Here is a 21819-nt window from a genome sequence, read left to right as displayed (position 1 = left end):
TAAAAAATAATGACCTTCAGGGTGCCCTGCCAGACATGTAATGGCCTTGGGCATGTGCGGTGCCAGAGTACGGGGCCTGACCCACCACTAGGGCTATAGCGATGTTAAACCATAGTCAGCACCTGGCCGGGAGCTAATAATGTCTCTAAACCGTCTGGGAGTCCTGGGCTGGTAATCCCTTGCCCTTCCCTTTGCTCATACTCTAATGCAGGGCTTTTTTACAGCTGGAACATGGTGGAACAGAGTTCTGGCACCTCTTGAAAATGGTCACATGGCCAGTGGCCCCACCCTCTGATCTCCAGACAGAGAGGAGTTTAGATTGCCCTTTGTGCTGGCTCAGAGGGCGACCTAAATTCCTCTCTGTCTGGAGATCAGGGGGTGGGGCCACTGGCCATGTGACCATTTTCGCTGAGGGAGATTTAAACTTTTTTAAAAAACACCCGCGTTCCAGCTGAACCAAAGTGATGTCATTGCAGGGTCCCGGAAGCATGCACGTACTTTGCCTGTGCTCATGTGGTACCAGGGGCACCACCTCCTGCCAGGAGTTGCCCCCTCTGCTGTCAACCCACTGAGTTCCACCACCTCTTTTCCCAGAAAAAAGCCCTGCTCTAATGTAGTGGAAGAAGTTAGAGACCAACCAAGACTGACAGAGCGACCCTAAGGACATTTTCCTGGGAGTAAGCCCCAGTGAATAACACAGGGCTTTTCTCTTGCAAGACTGCCATGAGGTCCCTCAGCAGGGGTGCCAACAGGATGGGGAAATGCCCTGTCTCTTAATGCATGGAAATGAAAAGCTGAAGCCTTTCATAACATGGAGTTCAATAGCCTGGTAAATATTACATCCTATTAAGCCTCTGTTAAAGAGGCACGATCATTTTTTTTCTCCAGGTAATTGACAACACCAAAGCAAACACAAGAACCTTTTACTAAAATCAGAATTTGGGACATTCGTTCCAACTTGGTTGGTGTTAGTAAGGGATGGAATAAAACTAGAGTCACCTACCAACATCCTAAGGGGGGAAATCTTTTAATGAAGTAAATCAAGATAGGTAGCCTTGTTAGTCTGTCTGTAGCAGTAGAAAAGAACAAGAGTCCAGTAAGAACATAAAAGAACATAAGAGAAGCCATGTTGGATCAGGCCAATGGCCCATCCAGTCCAACACTCTGTGTCAAACAGTGGCCAAAACCCAGGTGTTCTCAGGAGGTCTGCCAGTGGGGAAGGGACACTAGAAGCCCTCCCACTGATTGCCCCCCCAAGCACCAAGAATACAGAGCATCACTGCCCTAGACAGAGAGTTCCATGTATGCCTTGTGGCTAATAGCCACTGATGGACCTCTGCTCCATATGTTTATCCAATCCCCTCTTGAAGCTGTCTATGCTTGAAGCTGCCACCACCTCCTGAGGCAGTGAATTCCATATGTTAATCACCCTTTGGGTGAAGGGCTGATTCTGCACATGTTGGATAATGCACTTTCAATGCACTTTATCAATCTTTTGAGGTGGATTTTTTGTTCCGCACACAAAAAAATCCTTTCCAAATTATCTGTAAAGAGGTTTGGAAGTGCATTATCCAACATGTGCAGAATAACTCAAGAAGCACTTCCTTTTATCCCTTCTAACCCGACTGCTCAGCAATTTCATTGAGTGCCCACCAGTTCTTGTATTGTGAGAAAGGGAGACAAATACTTCTTTCTCTACCTTCTCTATCCCATTCATAATCTTGTAAACCTCTATTATGTCAGTCGTGGTTTCTCCAAGCTAAAAAGCCCCAAGCACCTGAACAAGTGAGCAGCGGCTTAGGAAAGCTCATACCCCACCAAAAATTTTGTTAGCCTTATAGGTACTACTGGACTCTTGCTCTTTAATGGTGTAAAGGTAATGTTGACCTAAGCCCCCTCCCCTCTCTTGCTCTTTCAAAGTTGGCCCTAACTTCAGGGAGTTTAAGGCACTATACCGGGTTCTGACAACAGTCCCATGTGGTAGATCGAGCCTCAAGATCCATGGATTAGGCTGTGGACCCCTGACTTGCCCCACCCAGGAAGCTTCTGTGCCCAAGCGGGGATTTAGAGTCTCCCAGATCCCAGCCCGATACTTTAACCACTCCACTCCACTGTGTCCTTTATGGCAGAATTTGCCTTCCTCTTTCAATGGGCATTTCCATATGGAATTAGGAGTTCTAATTGGGTCAAAATGATTGTGAGTACAGAACTAGGGAAAATAGTAATTCCTGACTGCTGGTCAGTCCAGACTGTAATGTAGGGGAAAGGGTTCAGGATACTGTTGTGACAAATTGATGGGAAAGGAGGAAGGGACTAGACTAAGGGAAAGTGTTCTTGGAGCCCCTGTGTTAGATCTGAGTGTCTGTATGTGTCAGTCTCTGGGGGCTGGGGAGTCCCGGCCAGTCTGAGTACCTTGATGTAATGGTGGTATGACTCAGAATAAGGCAGCCTCCTGTGCATTTTCACGAGTCAAGGGAAGCTATATATAATATATAATATAATATATAAAGCAGCCGTGCAAGGACTTTCTCTGTGGTGGCCCCTGCCCTGTGGAACGGCCTTCTTGAGGAGGTTAGAGGAGCCCCCACTCTCCTGGCTTTCCACAAACAATGCAAAACTGAATTATTCAAAAAGGCGTTTGTATTGTAGGGAGGGGCTCTCAGATACTTCGCTAATGAGTTAAGGACCATAGACTTCACCGCTATGTTGCCTTAGTTACCACCTGTTGTCTTAAATACCTGCTGGTACCAGCTACTTGTGCCTCATGTGGTCTAATGTCAGCCCTAGAATTGCTTATGTTCTGTTTCAGCATTTCTTCAACCCTGTATTGAATTCTTGCTAATACTATGTCTTTGTAAAATTGGGTTTATTTACCATATCGCATTGTTTATGGAAGTGGCCTTGAAATTGACTGTACTAATCTCACGCTGTGTGATCCGCCTTGAGTCTAGGTGAGAAAGTCGAACTATATATGATATATGATATATACACACACCACACATCTCAAGCCCCTGGCTCACAATGCTGACAAAAATGTGTCTTCGATTCTACACGTAGTCCCCCAGACCATGAAAAAGTAAAATTTCAGATGTGTTTTTCGTAACTAGTGAAATGAGGAAACGGAGGAGTAAACAGAAGCGTCTTATGTATTTGTACATGTCTTTCGATTTAAAAGAGATTCCTCCGGCTTTTTTCTTTCAGTTTATTCCGTTTTCTCATAAACATATTAATGATAGTGGATACGATCTGTCAGCTTCGAAATACATTGTTCATGGTAGGTAGGCAGACAGACATCCGGGCAGACAGCAGAATAACCCCTAGTACTAGGGGAGCTCTAAAATCAATATACAATTTTCTCTCGGATGTTAGTGGGGTGTACATTTCTTCCACTGGGGCTTCCTTACAATAAGGTTTGTACCTTTTTATTAGAATGCCCGAATTGTGCGGGTGCTTGCGTGTGTGTGAGACCCACGATTTTTTATTATTATTATAGGCAGTCGGGTTATTTTTTTCCCTACGGCTATATGGTGGTGGCATTAATATTTGGTCCATTCACTCATCTGCTCGTTCTTAGCCAGATTAACATCCGGGTCCTAAATGCACGGTTCTTTGTGACTTCTCTTTACATGAACGTTCAGGACCGCAGCGCTAAAATTACTGGGAAGACAGGAGAAAACTCTCTGGGGAGGGCCCAACCTTTGGAAATGTTGCAACCGGCAGAGCTCAGAAGGTGCAAGTGCAAAAGGGGGCGGCCGCAGCCCTGGAGCTCCGCTTTGTTTGGCTGGTAAGGAAAACAGGAGCCCGGGCTAGCAAGCAACCTTTGAAGAATTCGCAGGGAAAGGCTACTTTTAAAAGGGCCGCGAAATCACTCCGAAGAGTTGCTGTCCCTGCTTCAATGCTGCAGCCGAGTTCTTCCCCTCCTGCCTGCCCACCCACTTGTCTCCACGCAAGCGCGCCCGTCTGCCTTCGTTGCCCATCATGCCTCTAGCGAAGGAGCCCCTTGCCTGGCCAAGCTCTTCCCAGCCTGCCTTCGCTAATCCTTAACGGGCCGCCTGAGCTCGGCGGGCGCGGAATATCTTCCCCAGTAGGATTAAGCCGCGGGGCTTCCTTTTATACGCTTGTTTGTTTCCTTTGAACACGAGGGGGGGGGGCGTTGGGGCGGCCCCCCCTCCAGGGCTTGCTCCAGCCACACCAGCAGCAGCATTCAAAGGGGCTCGGGTGGGATTCTTTGGTTGGAGGCTTGCAAAGAAGAGGCGAGGCCGCCGCGCTCCCAACGCCCCCACCCCCACCCCCAGCAGCCTGCGCTTTTTTCCAGGCAGCCTCCCGTGTTTGTGTTATGACATTTCTGTTTGTAATTATTTTTTATTTTAATTTATGTCATTCTTAACATGAGCCAGAACATTTCTTCCCCTGCGCGTTTCGTACACAATGGCTCTCTTTACGATAAGATGTTCTTTCCTATCCTCTGGTCGATTCCCCCCCACCACCACCCCACCCTCTTTCTCGACGTGTTTACCAGTCTCTATTAGGACTTTTCTAATATCGCGTCCCCCGCTTCCTGTGTGTGCGTGCGTGTGTGTGTTTCAAGCTTGTCCTGTCTTGCTTTATTTGTTTGTGTGAAATTTAGTTTGAAAGGAGATCAGACGGGAGCAGGAGGGGTTTGTCATGCGAGAATGACCAAGTGACCCGGCGTCTGATTATATGTCATTATCTGGAGTCTCGGCGTATCCAAATTACCAAAACGGCCTCACTCAGCCAGATCAATTACTTTTGCAGGCAGAGAGCGCGGGCCGGAGCCGAACATCCAGTCCTGCCCGGGCTGACACCTCTCGGCTCGGGGCTCAACCTTTCCCCGAGTCGCCTGCTTAGCTTTAAAACCAAATAAAGGCTTTTGTAAGATAAGCCAGCCCCCGAGAGCTACGGCGGGAACCAAGGTTCGGTTCTAGTTGGGAGCGCCGGGGCTGGAGAGCTTGTCGGAAAGGCCCTGCAGAGGCTACGTCAAGCCAGAGATGTCGAGGGAGGTCAGATACGAAAAGGCGCTCAGCGACTCGATTGGGGCAGTGGCCCTCTGAGCAAGCGCTCGGTTTGCCCCATTGACACCCGCGCGAGAAAAGTAGAACCGACCCCGTTGCAGACTGCTAAACCCGCCGGATCCCTAAGGCCAGGGACGGAAATGAAACCGGTATCTCGGGGGTATACAAAATAAAAGATGCTGCCTCCACACACCCGCCACCCCCCAAGAGCTGAACCGCTGCCGCTCAAAGCAGTTCCAAATAAAACGGCTTTGTAACGGGATAATGGATGGACGGCCGTCCTATTACTCTTGCGCGCTTTCGAGCTCTGCGAAGAAACGGCCCGGCGGCCTCCCCGCCCGCAGGCAGTTCCATCTGCAGACTGAGGGTTTGGGTTGGGCGCCTGATGAAGCGGGCTCTGGCCCAGGGAAATTCAGGCCACAGCAAACCTGCCAGTCCTTGAAATGCCTGAAGGCTCCTTTGCGGTTTCCTTTGAGCTGAGGAACCCCACCCTCACCCCCACCCCAAAAGATTCTCAGCCGGGCTACCGGCGATTCTCCGGGTCTTTCTACCTGTTTGCTAAAGCAGACCCAATGACGTCTGGTGGCACCTCGAGGCCTGACCAGGGACGGCTGACCAGTGACCGATGGCCCTGTGGGATCTTGCCGGCTAGCAGGCCTCCTTTTCAGGAATTAAACCTTCCCGGTCCCCCTCCTCTCCGCAGCCACGGCCACCTCTCCATAGACAGTTCTGTTCTGCACATGGGACTTTTCCATCGTCATGCCATGAAATGGCATTCCTCCCCCGCCCCCCCCCCCATTGTCCTTTGCAGGTTTGGACAACTAGAAATGGCAGCGATGGATGGGGGAGGGGGGCTCGCCCGTCCTACAGTCTTTAAAGGCACCAAATCAGTGAGGTGTGTGAGAGGGGCGGGGGGGGGAGTCGCAACCCCCCTGCTGGCCCAGGAGCTCCTTGAAACCCGATCCTGAACTCCAGGGTAACTCCGGACCCGAGAACAGTAGGCAGGCGTCCAAGCGGTAAGTCTCTTTGGAGAGAGGGCGTGGTTTTGTGCTCACAAGGTCCCGAGTTCAATCCCCTCCATCTCCAGCCAAAAGGACCAGGTAGGAGATGACGCTGCCGGTCAGAGTAGACAATGCTGACCCGGACAGGTCAGCGAGGGCCTGGCTCAGCATAAGGCAACGTCTGGTGTTCCTTGCCGTCACAGTTTTCTTTCACTGCTCCCGGAATAGCATGGATGGGATGGGCCTGTAGGTGAGCCCCTATTCCCAAGCTGTAGCGGGCCTAGAGAAGTGATGGGTGGGCCTGGGGGTACCTCCAGTGGCCGCTGCTGAAGCTGCTTTGCAGGTCGCTCCTAAGCATATTTGCCCGGGAGTAGCACCCCCAACAGTGCGTGTCTGGGATTGTAGCATTACTTTGTGCCCCCCGCCCCCAATGCTGCCTCTGGATTCGGTGTTTCCTGGCCGGAAGCCTCGAAGACTCTCCCAGACTGGCCTGCTTAATCGGACTGCCTGGAAAGGGGGGGGAAAGCGGCTCCCGAACAGGACCAAAATGCCAAATTCTATTCCTGCGGCTCTCGAGGGCCTTGTGGGATCGAGGACGATGCCGTTGACTGAAATGGGAGCAGAGAAGTCTTGCTAATAAAGTTTCCTTCGAAGTAACTGCCAGCTCAGCCGGACAACACCCATTGCAGAGACCGTCAGGTGGAGGCCAGGCCTTTCCTTGGGCTGCGGGCCCAGGCAGGCTTACTGGAAGAGGAGCCCTTGAAATCACTGCGACCGACACCTGAGTGGGCAGGATCGTGTCCTATTAAGTTCAACAGAAACCATCCTAAACATGTTTTACATTTTTCATGTTTGAGGTGTTTTTTTAAGTTGAATGATTGTGTGTAATTTAAATGATTTGATGGTGTTTTGTTTTGTGAGCCCTCCAACAGCCCAGGATAAATGTTCTGTCTGCAAATCGGTGATTCCTTAGAAGAAATCAATGGAACTTTTAAGTGCTTAGAGTCGGTCAGTTACTTCCAAGTAAAGACTGTTACGGGCTTATTTTGGAATAATTCGCGTCAACTGCCTATAATTGCATGTCGAGTCATTGCAATAACAGCAAAGCTTCTTTATCTTGGGCTAAAGAAAGACCAAGAAATGCTAGCAAAGAAATGATAAAAGATAAAGAAATGCTTGCAAATTTAATATGTTAATATTAGCGCTTTAGTCATAGATCTAGAAGAGTTGGCCGTGTTAGTCTGTAGTTGCAAAATAGTAAAGAGTCCAGTAGCACCTTTAAGACTAACCAACTTTATTGTAGCATTAGCTTTCGAGAACCACAGCTCTCTTCGTCAGATGCTCTGACGAAGAGAACTGTGGTTCTCGAAAGCTGATGCTACAATAAAGGTGTTACTGGACTCTTTACTGTTTTAAAACAACGTGATTTTTAAGGAAGTAAAATGACAGTGTAGCCCGAAGGAACCAGATGCCTGCTGTCCAACTGAGACAGAGCTGTAAAATGAAGAAAGCAGAGGAAAGCAATGGCAAAAGAAGGCTTCACCCTTTCCCCACGAGGCTCTTTGATACCTACAACCAGGCAGAAGGTTTAAATTCCCCCTCCTCCCAAAAAACAGTCAAAGTCTTGGACTCCAGTGCCAGCCCGGATGACTGGGGAGTAAAATCCCTTTGAGTTCCACGGGCCCTAAGACTGGTTGGGTCTAACCAGGTCTATTCACTCAAGGGCGCCTCTGTTAGCGAATCTTGGGGGTGGGGGATGTGTAGCCCGGAGTTCCTTATCCGCTGGCAGGCTGAAAGGGCCCCAGTTGTTCCGCCCAGCCGTTTCTACCACCCACCCACAAACAGTCTTTTCTGCTGCAGGTCGCTGTCGAGAGGGTGCGTGTCGGTGGTGGAAGAGCCGAGGGGGCCATGCAGCCAGCCCGATCTCACTCTTGCCTTTACAGATGTACAGATTTCTGCACAGTTCTGAAGCCTTTGGCAGGAAGACCAACCGACCTGGTGGAAAATAAAGTTGTCAAACCATAAACACAATTTTCCTTTATTTCAGTGCAGTTTCGGAGCGTATTGTTCCGAATTGCCTTGCTTTAAAGAAGGGAACTTTAAGACTGCAAGCCGCAAACCAGCTGAGAGGCGCAAAATGACCTTAAAGCCACACCGGGGGATATTCGTTTGCAATCCCTTCGCCCCACTCCACCCCCCCCCCCCACAATCAATCTGAAGTAAAACAGGAGTAATTTTAAGGGGATCTGCCTCCACAAACTGTTCTGGAGGGAGGGGGAGCAGCCCACCTATGCCCCCCAAATCGCCCCATGGCCACAAGCACAACGAATTGCAGGTCAATTCCACTGCAGCCCATGAGCCGTATCTCCAAAAAGATGCTTTAAGTTTAGGGGCAGAAGAAGGCGCCACGCACTGGCTATTGCATCAGAACAAAAGATGCCTGGGGAAGAGGCCCGGTCTCGACTCGTGTTCCATCTTGCAATTCTTCATCCTTTTACCGCCTGGGAGGCCACCCTACAAGAGCCTGCTAGCGGGATTCCCAAACCAGTTCAGCCGACGCACTTGCTCTTAATCCGAGGAATTACGGGAGTCCCGTTCAGTGGGTGGTTTTCAGTTAAACCCTTTTCGGATCAGAGTGTAAAGAGACAGGCCCGCAGTGCGCGCAGCCCCATCCCGAACTTGCGCGCTCCTCACGCTGTTGGGCGAATTTTAATGGGATCTGAGTGCGTTTAAAATTGGAGTCTTGGGTGGGAAACCGATGGATTATTTCTGAGTAAAAGTGCTAAAGATCTGAGGGTTATTTAGTTTATCAATTCAGCGTTCCCTCAGGGAAAGGCATACCAGGATATGCGGGAGAACAGGGCGATCTCATCCGGTCTCGGGAGCAGAAAATCATGTCCTGTCTTGGGCAGTGCCGCCTGAATGGGATTTCTGTGGTTTCGCTGTGACTTCAAACCGTCTCTTGGATGGGCCCCGGATCCAGACGGAGCGATCCTATGCGCGCAGTTGGGGAGTAAACACGCATAGGATCGCCCTGCCAGCTGTCTGAAGTGGGAGGTCCCGGGCCAGGGAAGTGGGGCCTGCCCTTCCCTGCCCCTGAACGTCCTTCCGTTGCTGTGCTGGGCGATGCACTTGGTGCCAGTATATTTGAGCAGGCCTCTACTGTTCCATCCACTGCTCAATAAGGACCGGGGAGGGGGGGGCGTTTTCTATCTTCCGCAGCTGTCATTCGGGCCGTCCTGCTGGGGCCTCCGGTTTGAATCTGGCCAGACAGAAAACAATGCGCGCAGCCGTTGCCTTCCCCTCCCTAAAACCGCCCGGGCCTTTCGAGGCGATAGTGGAGGGCCTGGAGACTAAGGGAAGGGACACTTGTAGAAGATCTTTTTCTGATTAGCAAAACAAAACGGGTCGAGGGCAGTGTGGCTGAGCGCGGTCTGGGCGAGAAGGCTGCGCGTCTGAACGCAGAGCCTCGGCCCGTGTTCGGCCCGGCGCCTTGCAGACGTGAGTCGTGAAGAAGCAGCGAGGGCGGCTCCAAAGCTGAGCAGCGTCTTGGGATGCGGCTCGGGGACAAGAACCGGTGGGCCCGTTTGGGCGCCCTCGGGGAAGGGGAGACGAGATGCCGCTGCGTCTGCCTGAGGACTCTCTCGGGCCTGCCTCCCGGGTCCGCCCCGAACATCTCCGGACTGGCGCCATTTGAGCTGGCCGGCTTGACGCTCCCGGCCCGGCAGGGCTGATCCAAAGGCGCTCCTGGAAGACAGCAAAGAAACAGGCAGGGGGTGGGACACTGGCATAGCTGGCAGAACGCTGCCGCCTTTCTTCCCTTCTCCCTTTTCTTTTCCCTTCTTTCCTCCCCCTTTAGTCAAAATCCAGACCCCCCTCCTTCCTCTTTCAAAATATAATTTCATCACTGAATCTTTCGTTTCTTATCAGTTTTCCCTCCCCCCCCCCCCCCACCATTTACCCAGTCAGAACTTTGGATATTTCCTTCCTTCCCTCAATGTATAATTTTTGTATCTTCATTATGGTTTACAATTTTTCTATCTTTCACACAGGAAGATAGAATAAGGGGACTTAAGCCTCCTTTATCCTAAAGTAGGAGTTTCTTGTCCCGGTGTTATGCGGCTCAGCCACCAGACAGCTGAAATGCCATAGACTGGCGTGGAGAGTAGTGGACCTCAGGCGTCTCTAGGATCGCCTCCCAAATCTTAACCAAGCAGTTTACATTCCAGACTGAGTTAGCGTGGTCAAGAACAAGCCAGAACGGCTCTGGCGACCTTCTTCTGAGGGGCAGGAAAGCCGAGAGAGACATTTTGAAAGGCCAAAACACGAATCGTTTCAGACGAAGAATGCCCCCCTCGCCTTAAGCCTTTAACATCGGGGTCCGAGGGAAAGCACAGATCAAATGCAAAAGTGGTTGGTAGGTTATTTGAGGGTCGTGTGTTGATGGAGGCGGTTTCAAAGGGGGGGGTGATCCTTAACAGATCGAGTCGGCCAGGCGGGTTTGTGTAAATAAATCAACAACCTCGGAGAGGTTTGGGCTGCACCTTATTGGCAGGCATGCAAATAAACAAGCCCTGGATATTGGCGCAGATGAAGAGGCCCTTGGCCTGGGAGCCTAGATAAGGGACGGGGCTGTGTTCCATTGAAGTCCCGAAGGGCTCTGCTCCTGCGATCAGTATCTCGGCGAAGCCTGAGCGCTCATCGCTCCACCGCCCGCTCGCCCTGCTCCCCATCCCTGGAGATATTAAGGAGCCGGTTGCAGCGGTTCACCACAGCGCAGTTATCCATTTCTCCGGCTCGCCTTTGGGAATGCCCCAAGGCCGAGAGATTTAGCCCAATTGCACAGAAAGGCAAAATGTCTTGGAGGAGAAATGTCGGGTTTCAGCCCCTGCGAAGTCCCAATCAAAACACTGCATCTAAGCAAAGCCGCTGCTCTCTTCTCCTTTTCTCCGCAGCAAGAAACGCCATATCTCTGCTAAGACTTTGGCATCCATTGGCACAGTCTCAACACGGGTGCAGGGCGGCCCCGATTCTGACATCTGACTTGGGAAGAAATATGTTGCCACTGGAAAGGAGATCCCATCAAGACTGCACAACGCTCTTTCCACAGAAGGAAGCGCGGCTGAAGAGAAGGCGGCTTTTTTCCAAATCAATATGCTTAGGATGGGGCCGACAGAGCGCAGGAACCAACCAGAGAAACAAATAACATTTAAATGGGCACACATTTCCAATCCTAAACGTCTTTGCCCGGAAGCGAGTCTCGGGGAGGTTAATGAAACTGACTCCCTCGTAAGGGCCATTTTAAAGCCTCCACCGGTAAATCGGATTAAAGTCAAATGCGAGGATTTAACCTGGTTCCCGTTTAGGCTCGGACTTCCCGTTCTGAGCGCTCTCCTGACAGTCATTTTTCACCTTAATTGAGTGCAATCGCATTGAAATCCATGGGCAAAACAAAACAAAAATTCTCCAGCGACTGTAAATAAATGGAATTGCAGTCACTGCTCTTTTTAGTGCGCTACATAACCGTGTTTTAAGAATAACATCCTACCTCTTGAAGAACTTGGACTGAAATAAAGTTGCAACGCTGCTTTCAAGTCCAATTCTTTTATTCATATATTTCTATTTACAGCAATGCTATACTACTATTTACTCTGCACAGTTATGGCCGGTCTCGGATTGAGTTGTGCACGCACCCACACAAGTATAGGCATCAATCCATGCACATTTCCAACAAATCCTTCTGTCTGACCGTCTCAGAGCAAACCAGAAGTCTTCCTTGGTCTGCGCATCAGAGCTCATCGCTTTTGGGGTTCTGAAGGCTGCCACCCCCTGCACACGTACCTGCCCCCTCCCCTCAAACTTTGTGAGGCTTACTCCCAAGAAAATGCATGGCTGATTCCAGGGCACTTCACTGCTGCCAACAGCAGTCCCCTTTCCCTCCACTTGCACCCTTCGAAAGCCAAGGGAAACGCCCCGGAGTAAGTGACTTGTGTGTCTTGCCGCGGGATTAATTCGAAGCAGGACCCCGGTGTCCAAACAGAAGGAGAAACTGGCAGGCTTTGGCCGCGATTCTGTTTACTCGGAAGGAAACCCCACTGACTTCAATGCGATTTACTTCCAGTCCTCATTGTGTCCGCTGTGATTGGCCCAGGAAGCGACCGGATCCTAGGACTGCCTTTCGCCTTCTTTCTCCCGGTATCCTCCAAACTCCAGTAGCTCCAGAAAGCGGATTTTCCACTCCTTGCAGGCTCTCGGGAGCGCGGGGTTCGGGGATTTATAGCCAGTTTTCAACCGCCTTCCCTCCCAGAATCCCTGCATCTTTTGTCTGAATCGATCTGCAATTCGTTGGCAAAGTTCTGGGGCTGCTGGACCCAGTCGGCCAGCCCGCCCGCGCCCTGGCCAGCCATTGAGACATTTGGGAAGGCGCAGGCAGTTTCTTGGCGCAATTTCCTACCTTCGTGTTACCAGCTGCCCCGGGCTCCTTTGCCTTGTTTCAATGTGCTCAACGCGCCTCAAGCACAAAAATCTATCTCTATATCTTTTGGCTTTCTGCCGGGCCTGCCTATTAAACATCTCTTTAACGACTCCCTGCCCATCAGTGAAACCCTTTTCCTTCAAGGTGCCTGGGCATTTCGGGGCGGTTTTTTTACTATCAGTATTATGATTATTGGCGAAACAAGAGAAACGCCGAGAGATCTTTATATCTTTGTTAACACAAACGAGAATAGAAGCTCTCGACATGCTGTTAAAAAGATTCTGTTACTTACCTAACTGGGCGGGTTAAGTCAAGGAGAAACTGGGCTGATGTAGGAAAGTGTGAACACCAAACGAGCTGAAAGAAAATGGTTTGGATTGAGATAGCTTTTTTTTCTTAAGCAGTCATTTCCTCCTGAAAGCCCACACTCGCGGAGGCAAATTACTCTTATAACCAATAAATGTTTGGTTCATTTTTGCTACAGGTAAATATAACCAAATTACACTAAATAAATACTATACAAACAAGCGAGTCTATTTCAGACTAGAACGGTTTGCAAAGGAAAATCCATTAACGAGGTCCATTAACAATCCAGTAACCTGGGTAAGTATATTACACAGGCACAGCCAAAGACTATTTCACTGACCTACCCATTCATATTTACTTGAAAGTTATCGTCATTTTTCTTCTAGAAAACCTTTTCCCAAGCTATAAGAATTGGGTGGCAACCTTCACTGCTAATAACTAGAGTCCACATAAAAGCACAATGAATGCACCCCCATTAATGTTTACACAAACACACATATGCATACACACATATTCTACATTAAACATTTGGAAAATTGTTAAACAAAACAGCCATTTTAACTAGGAACATGAATGCTACTCTTACCACAGCTTCAACATAGAAAAAAAATTACATTATACAGTTCTGCATGCATTGCTCGGCAATATAGAGGCACATATACGTTCTTGTATTATATTATAATTATAGCTCATGCATACCTTTGGAGACATACGACACCAGAATTGAGATGAGCCCATATACACACACAAACATATATACATATATCTGCGCACACACCCCAACATACTTACAGCAAAGCATTGTTAAATACTGGTATTAACCTCTGTCTCTGCTGGAGTGGGGGGGGGGGCTTTCCCTCGTTTGTTTTAATTACATTACGGGCAGGAAGAGCAGCCAATCCTGGCCGAGAAGCTGCGCAATTAGCAGTGTAGAGATTTTTTTTTTTTTAAAAAAAACTTTTTATGGCCCAGTGCGGGAAGCTCCGCCCCCGGCGCCGCGGATTGGCCGGGAGAGCCTCTGACGACATATATTAACCCGAGCTGCCCTAAAGATGTAGCTGTACATGGAGATCAGGCTAGGAAATTCGAGCAGCGCCCCGCGCAGCGCCCGGCCCGGCAAGGCAAGCTCCCAGAGCCGCCCTCTGCCCCCGGCCTCCTGTGCAGCGTCTCCGGCCGAGCAGGACGAGTCCCGGAGCTGCGCCAGGAGCCGAGCCGCTGGCGTGAGCCCCCCACCGTCAAGAGCCAGGGCAACGGTCCTGGTCGCCCGCCCGTGTTAGCCCCGGGAGGGGAAGCGACTGCACAGGCCGCCTGCGGAACCGACTGGGCCAAGCTGGAGGGGATGCGGGGGTGAGTCCGGCTCTCCTCCCGCAAGCCGAAGGACGCGAGGACCGCCGGGGGAGGCCGGCCGCCCGGCGAGGCGCTGCTCCCTTGGCTGGAGGGGCGATCCCTTGCAGGCGCCCCCTCCCATGACTGCGGCGGGAGGCCCTGACCCTGCCCGCGGCGGCCAGCCCATGGCGAGCCGCTTGTGAGGGCGCCGGGCGCGCCGGGCCGGGCCGGGCAGGGCCATGAGTCTGGTGGGCGGCTTCCCGCACCACCCGGTGGTGCACCATGAGGGCTACCCCTTCGCCGCCGCCGCCGCCGCTGCAGCCGCCGCCGCCGCCGCCAGCCGCTGCGGCCACGAGGAGAACCCCTACTTCCACGGCTGGCTGATCAGCAGCCACCCGGCCGAGCTGTCGCCGCCCGACTACAGCGTGGCGCTCTCCTACAGCCCCGAGTACGCCGCCGCGCCGCCGGGCCTGGAGGCGCCGCACCACTACGTGGGCGGCGTGGCCCCCCCGGGCGGCGGCGGCGGCGGCGGGGGGCCTCCAGGCCTGGGGGGCGGCCCGCGGCCGGTCAAGCGGCGCGGCACGGCCAACCGCAAGGAGCGCCGCCGCACGCAGAGCATCAACAGCGCCTTCGCCGAGCTGCGCGAGTGCATCCCCAACGTGCCGGCCGACACGAAGCTCTCCAAGATCAAGACGCTGCGCCTGGCCACCAGCTACATCGCCTACCTCATGGACCTGCTGGCCAAGGACGACGCCAACGGCGAGGCCGAGGCCTTCAAGGCCGAGATCAAGAAGAGCGACGGCAAGGAGGACAAGCGCAAGAAGGAGCTGGTCAGTGCCAGACGCGCCGGAGGGAGGGCGGGGCGCGGGGCGCGGGGCGGCCGGGACACCTCTCCAGCCCAAAGGCTACCGGGCGAGTTGGCCTGGCTGCCCGGGAACAGCGGCACGGCGCGCTTGCTCGGAAGTAAGCCCGCTTCTGTTCGGTGGGGCTTACTCCACGGTAGGGGTGCCGAGGGTCCCTCCTCCTCGAGCTCCCTGGGAATGCGTTTCCGAGCAAAGCTCCAGTCTAGAAAGCAGGCCTGGTCAAGCTCAGCGGCCCGAGTCAAATGTGCTCCACATCCGGCTCGAAAGCGAACCACGAGGAGGGAAACGCGTCTGAAGGAGGCGTCCAAACCTCCCCGACCGGGGCGACGGTCCCTGGCTGCCCTTTCTTGGGTTAGAACCAGGTGAGGACAGAGAGTTCGGAGTGAGGGTCGCTGATCTCCGTAGGGTTTCTTTGCCAACGAAGTGTTTTGGGGGTAGCGGATTTATTCCAGCATTTTAAACACATTTACTTGGACCCAAATCGCGTTCTTTCGAAGGAGCAGAGGGCGCTTAAGGATCTCTGCCTTTTAGCAGCTTGTTCCGGGTTCCTGAGATTTGGAACTCGCCGTTTGCTCCATGGAAACGACGGTCACGAAGTCGTGAATTACTCCCCTGTCGACTCTGGATTGCATTTTCCCAGTCGAGTAGGGGTGGGGTGAGGGGGACTGTTTTGCTCTTTACGTGGATGGCAGGTTTTATCACTCGAGAGCGCTTATTTGAAAGGAAGCGCCTCTTTTTCTTAAACTAAAAAAAAAATACATAGCGAGAGTCCAGCAGAAGCAGCCCCACCCGCCTCGGTTGAGACGGCAGGAAGTGAAAGAAATCTGCTTCCAAATCCCCAGCTGAACGCAGGCCATTTTTAAAAGACTGACTTGGAATGAAGTTCTATTGAATTAAATGGGGTGTTACCCGGCTGCGTTATGCCTTGACTTGCCGGCACCCTCCATTGATCTCAATGGAACTGGCCTCCAGCGCTTAGGAAGTCCTCCGAGGGCAACAGCTTTAGAAGAATCCAGGCAGGGATCTCCAGCGATCGAGCAGGATCGCTTGGGCCGAGGCTGCTGCAAGGCCGACCCTTCGAATTCTGACACCCGAAATGCAGCCGCGCGGAACCAGCTTGCCCAAAGGGGGCTGCTTCAAAGTAAATGTACGGAGAATCCTTTGGGCCTTTTCCCTGAAAAGCGAAACCTCTAGCCCTACGACGGTGGTGCGTTTTTGCTTACCGAAGTCCAGAGGTTAAGTTCTATTTAAATCTTCAACTCCTTCCCAAATATTCCAGCTTCCCTAATTTGTGGACTGGGCTTGTCTGTAGATTGAAGGTGCAGGAGAGCAGTCCACAAAGAGCTGATATCCTACATATTGTTTTAGGCTAGGCCCTAATATAGCAAATTTTGGATTGAGGCCCTTAGCCGGGAAACACAGACCACCTTCTCCTGAACTTCTTCGCTTTGCTTTCAAAGAAAGATGCGTTCTGGAAAACTGGTCAGGAACACAAAGCCCTGCAGATCTTAGGAAAAGCGGGGGTCACTATTTCGGACTTCGGTCCAAGTTGCCGAGTCCAGATTTATAGATGTGGGTGTTGGTTGGCATTGTTTTCTTTCGGCCGCTGCGAGGCTGCTGCCCAATCTGCAAACCACCCGGTTTAGTAACCCTTTAGCTGGAACCCCTCATCAAACATTCTCACTAAAGCCCTATTGACTTCCCTGCTTTTAAGCTTGCGTTAACGCAGCCAACGCGCTCGCTTTTTCGAGCTAGGATGTAGGAGGGAATTCGCGCGTGATCCAGTTCTAGCGTCTACCCTGCAGCGTTCTTGCAAAAGTCCGCTGAGGATCGCCTCCTTCCGCTATCAATAATTCACCATATCTTTCCCTGTTGCTTCTGTGAAAACCAAGAATCCGAGTGTTGCATAAAATATTGACCACGTGGAAGGAACTGCCTGCTTGGAAAGGGTGGCTGAGAAAAGGAAATTAGTTCTTGCTAAGAGTCTAGGAGCTGCAGCTCAGATCCTGCGGTGAGAGCTCGAACACACGTTCAAATACAATTCTGAGTTAGACCCTAAAAATGTGCTCTTCGGCTTGGAAGCAGCTTATGCTTAGAGTGAGTTAAGAATGGATTGGGGAGAAAAGGACGGTGGATACAAGTCCCACGGGGAAGGAAGGATCTAAAGTGATCTGGAGGTTGAAATGTTAATTTGGAATTTACTCCTTTGGTGTCCTGTTTTCAGTGGTCAGCCTGTGAAAATTCCCAGAGACTTGCTTGTGCCATTTTTTTAGCGCTACATTTATATTATCCCACAACTGGGCCTGCTTTTCTCCCGAAGGAGTTGTCTTGGAAAGATAGGAAGGCCGAAGCTGGCGCATTTCTGTCCTGTTCGAGAATCCCCTTCCAATGAATGCAAAGCCTCCAGTTTGCAAAGCAGATCTGATTTAGCTGCTTCCACCCGTGCAGGCTAATCCGTGTAACAGAAGTGGATTAGATCAATGAAAGAGTTTTCCACCCAGTGAGAGAGAGTTCCGGTGTGCTGTGCATATGTAGGGGAAATGATGGGTATAGTTATGCACGGTAATATGGAGGTTGTTTTACTGTGGAATTGATGACTTAGAACCGTTTCCCTGCAGCCCATACATTTAGTATACGCAGCTCCCGCACTGCGCCCTGATCCTGGGAGATCATGTACCCGAAGGCTTTTGTTTTTGAGATACTAGAAGGTCAGCTGTGCGCACTTTTAAATATCGCCCTAGTAGTAAAAAAAAATCGCTTCCCAGCATATTCGATCCCAGCGGATATAATCCTCAAAATCCTTCCTGAGAGTAAGCCCACCGAACCGATCTGAGTAAACCGGTTTACAATTGATTTCTTAGTGTCCAGCTGCACTGCTGTTTGTGGGTCAGGAAGATTCAGAAGGCCGTTAAGTCGGAGCAGTGGCTACGTCATGCTAAAAGAAAGTTGATGGGCCACTTTGCTTTCAGTCCCTCTCAGTCCCTCTTCCTTAAACGCTCTTTGGATTCCCTCCGGCTTAACCGCTTTGGTGGATCGCTCCAGTCCTTGCTAAGGAGGCGGTTCTGCAGACTGAAAGTTGGCGCTCGGCCCTCGATCGCAGTGCGCTTAGGCTGCGTTAGGCTTGGAAGCAGGCAGCTTTGCCCCAGATTTGCCCTGGGCTTGGGCCAAAGATCAGCTCGGGCATGTACCCGAGACTGACCCGGCGTGGTTGTTCTTCTGCCCCTGGGGCCGAAGGTGTGCGGGCGGGACCTAGGCGAGACCCTCCCCGGCCAGGAGCTAATCTCTGCGCTTCTCTTGGCCTCCTCTCTCTGCAGAACGAGATCTTGAAAAGCACCGTGAGCGGCAACGACAAGAAGACCAAAGGCAGGACTGGCTGGCCGCAGCACGTGTGGGCCTTGGAGCTCAAGCAGTGAGCGCGGCGCGGACTGGCCCAGGGAGCCTGGAGGACTCGGAAGCCTCGAGCGAAGGGGCCGAGCGAAGGACCTGCGGTGGTGGTGGTGGTTTGGGAATCGTCTGGTTTATTTATGTGCAATTTCCCTCCCCTAATCTCCCCCTTAAAAATGTGGATCTTGGAAGGAAAGCATTCCATGTTTGAATATATGAAGAGGAAAACTCCGGCGTGGTAAGGGGTAATGTGGTTTCCATCGTTTTATATATATATATATATATATATTTCGTGAATGTTATTTTGCTTTGTATAGAACACACGGGACAAAAAACCTCCTCGCAGTGCGCGTGTGTGTGAGTGTGAAGTGTATCTCTCCAAAACCTGCCCTCTTTGTTAAACATGTGGGAAGGAAGTCGAGGACGGAGCGGTTGCCCCCCCCCCCCAGGCTTCGTTCCCCGGGTGGAGCCGGGGCCTGGCTTTCTCCTCTGGGGCTTTCCATAGCTGGAAGAGGTTTCCCACAGTTCCTTGTTATTGTGCACTTCGGTCCTTGAGGAAGCAAAAAAAAATTAAAATTAGAAAAGTACTGTGGAGTGGAAATAATATTTGGAAAGGTGTAAACGCTGTAACTATTCAAATAAACCACTGTGTGTGTTTTTTACTAAAAGCGAATCGCATCTCTTATGCCTCCGTACATACTTTGTTATGGCGCAGGCCCCACTGAATAGACCTGGGCAGGATTATAGTAGCCCTGCTTGGGTCTGCTAGTTACTAGTTAGTAAGCCGAATGGCAACTAAAGCTGCCCTTTTATGCGCGGTTACTTGGGAAAGGTTTCCGGAACTGGTTGGGATTTACTTCTGAGCAAACACTGGCCTGGGACGGAGCTGCAAGTTTCTTTTTAGGGAAAGAGAACCCGGCAATGCGTGGGCGAAATACGGAAGGAGAGGAGATTTCTTTGGGGCATTGTGGCGGCGATCCGACTCACGTTTACTCACATTTACTTGCACCGAGATGAGTGAAGGCGCCCTTTAAATTGTGCCAACAGAGTAGCTATTTGTTCTAATGTATATTTAGGTACATGGACAGAAGGACAGCACTGGGTCAAACCAGAAGGAGTTTCCTTTGTTTTATTTCCTGGAGAAAATACTTCTTTTAAAAAAAACTAAACTAGGGATAATTTACAACGGCCTTTTAAAGAGTTTGGCACTTACACACGTGGAAAGGGGAAGGATACTACGAATGAGAGCGAAGGCTGTTTTTGTTTTGTCTTGTTTCCCTCCCTGCTCTCGGAAGCTGGCCGTTTTCTCCCTCAAGCTTTCCTGTGCATTCTTTTCGCAAAGGGCAATCGATACGGCGGGCGTTGCGCCGAGCAGCGGTGACGTGGCCTGGCCCGGGTGGTTTGGCTGGGGCCAGGCCAAGGAAGCTTTAGTGCCTTGGTATAAGTGGTTATGCAACCAGTCGTTTTACGTCGAGTAGGAGGGGGGGCTGCGTGTAAGATTTACAATGAGAAACGTTGACCTTAATATTAACTTTGTGGTTCCCAGAAAAACTCTCCTGGGCTGCACTTTTCCAATTCACGGCGACCAGCCCGCTCTTAATCCAGCCCTGGCAAGAGCTCCAGCCCAGAGCGCTGCTAACGATCTTGCCTTGAAACTGACTCGCAGCCGCCTCCCCGCCCAGTTTCAAAGCCGCGCAGCCCCTCTGAGCGCGGCGGGGCTGTTCCGAAGCGGAAGGGGCCTTGGAGCCGAACGCTCGCTGCGCCCCAGTCCCGAGATCGAATCCCCGATCGTTATTTTCGCCGGGAAATTCGGCACAAAACCAAAGCGAGCGTGGAAAGGGCAGTTGGCTTTAGGAGACAAACGTACTGAAGTAGTACCTTGGTTTGCATGGGGATTACGCACCCCACTCTCCTCTCGGTCTTCAGGGCTAAGAGAAAGAGTTCTCCAGCCTTCCTTCAAGTTCATTCTTTTACATCTTCGCGCCCCCGCCCCCTGCATGTAGGAAATCCGCCTTGGCTGCCCGCAGAAGTCTCTCTGCGCTGCTCTCCTTTCAATGGCTTGCTCCGACCGGCTCTGACAACCAGACAGGGTCGGTTTCCAACTGCCCCTAAAAAGATAAGCAGGGGCCTTCTGCACCGCTGGTCGGACCTCCCTGACAATAGGAAGGTTGCGAGGTTACGACAACTGGGCCAGTCGGACGTGCCCTCTCCCAGCCTCGGGGTCAGGCAGCCTGGGCCGGGCCTGGGCCGGCCAGTTGAGTTGACAGAGCCTCGCCGGAGAAAAAAAAGGCTTCTGCAGGTCCCTCTGGTTGCCGGGCGCCCTTTGGCCTGGCCTGGCTGGACTGCAGGCGGATTCCGCAGCGCGGGTTGCGAGGGATGTTTGCATTAGAGGTCGAGGGCTCTGGGCTGTGGCTGGCGAAGAGCAGGTAGCTTATCCGCGGTTGGTATCGCCTTTAGCTTGATATCCAGGGGAGAAGCCGGCCACAACGAGGAGGGAGTCTTTGTTTCCTATACGCTTTCCTATAGTAAACTCGCTTCCACCTAAGTTTTTAGAAGAACGGGGCATTTTATTTCCCTGCTTGTAGTGAGGGTTTTTTTTTAAAGGGAGATATGTGTTCCTAGATAATTTTAACAACTTTTTCCTTTTTAAAACGACCATTTCTCAAAGTGAGGAAGAGAAATCTGTGCCGGGTTACTCGCAGAGAGTAAACCCCAGCGATCCAGGCGTTCTCCTTCCCTCCCACCCTGTCGGCAGCACAGCCGCTACCGCCAATTCTAAGAACATGTCCTTGGAAGAAAGGCCGGATGGGCATTACGGCTTTGCTTCCCAAGACATGTGTATATGAGAGAGGGTGGATTAAGTTGAATCGATGTATGTGTGTATATACAAGTATTCTTTATTGCATTTTAAAGATCAAAGACAAGAGCTGGCATCGACAACAGAATAGGCAGGAACCAGTCTTTTAAAAGCTCATTTACTTGCAAGGTATTATTACGTGCTTGGATAACTGGAAGCAGTGGGATTTACTTGTGAAAGGACCTCAATGGAACTTACTGGTAGCGGGTTTTTTTGGCATCTCTGCGTCCTACTGATGTGGCAAGACAGCGCCCTATATTTTGCCTCTTAGGTGCTCTCTCACATACAACCCTAACAGGAAAGGCCTGCAAATAAACCCCGTTGTTTTCAGGGCATATTTCCAAGGGCATGTGTTTAGGATGGTCATCGCCTGTTTTTCTGATATATTCACCCCACCACCACCACCACCACCCTTGCGATCCACAGAGCTTTTTAGAAAATGTTTCTTTTTTTCCCAGACTGGCGAGAGGGCATGGGACGGCGCATGGGTTAAGAGACGAGAGAGATTGGAAGGGGTGGGGGGAGAGGGGATCCTTTTTAATTGCTCGGTAATGGGGCTGTTGCTATTTTCTCA

The 21819-nt window shown here is 51.4% G+C and overlaps 1 protein-coding gene across 1 annotated transcript; it reads left to right on the top strand.

Annotated features, from left to right (window-relative positions):
• The first annotated feature begins 13897 nt into the window (after nt 1-13897).
• On the top strand, nt 13898-18667 carry HAND2 (heart and neural crest derivatives expressed 2). Its single transcript, XM_054990232.1, has 2 exons — nt 13898-14971; nt 18319-18667. Exons 1-2 carry the CDS (start codon nt 14381-14383, stop codon nt 18415-18417), a joined length of 690 nt encoding a protein of 229 aa, XP_054846207.1. The 5' UTR covers nt 13898-14380; the 3' UTR covers nt 18418-18667.
• The last annotated feature ends 3152 nt before the right edge of the window (nt 18668-21819 follow it).

The sequence above is a fragment of the Eublepharis macularius genome, chromosome 10, assembly GCF_028583425.1.
Source record: "Eublepharis macularius isolate TG4126 chromosome 10, MPM_Emac_v1.0, whole genome shotgun sequence".
Taxonomy (NCBI): Eukaryota; Metazoa; Chordata; class Lepidosauria; order Squamata; family Eublepharidae; genus Eublepharis; species Eublepharis macularius.
The sequence above is the reverse complement of the archived record's forward strand: the minus strand, read 5'-3'. Positions and strand labels throughout refer to the sequence as shown.

Bases quoted from the DNA above. Each gene is read 5' to 3' on its own strand.
- HAND2 (XM_054990232.1), top strand. From the start codon at position 14,381: ATGAGTCTGGTGGGCGGCTTCCCGCACCACCCGGTGGTGCACCATGAG. The intron at 14,972-18,318 runs GTCAGTGCCAGA...CTCTCTCTGCAG, and splicing joins ACAAGCGCAAGAAGGAGCTG to AACGAGATCTTGAAAAGCAC.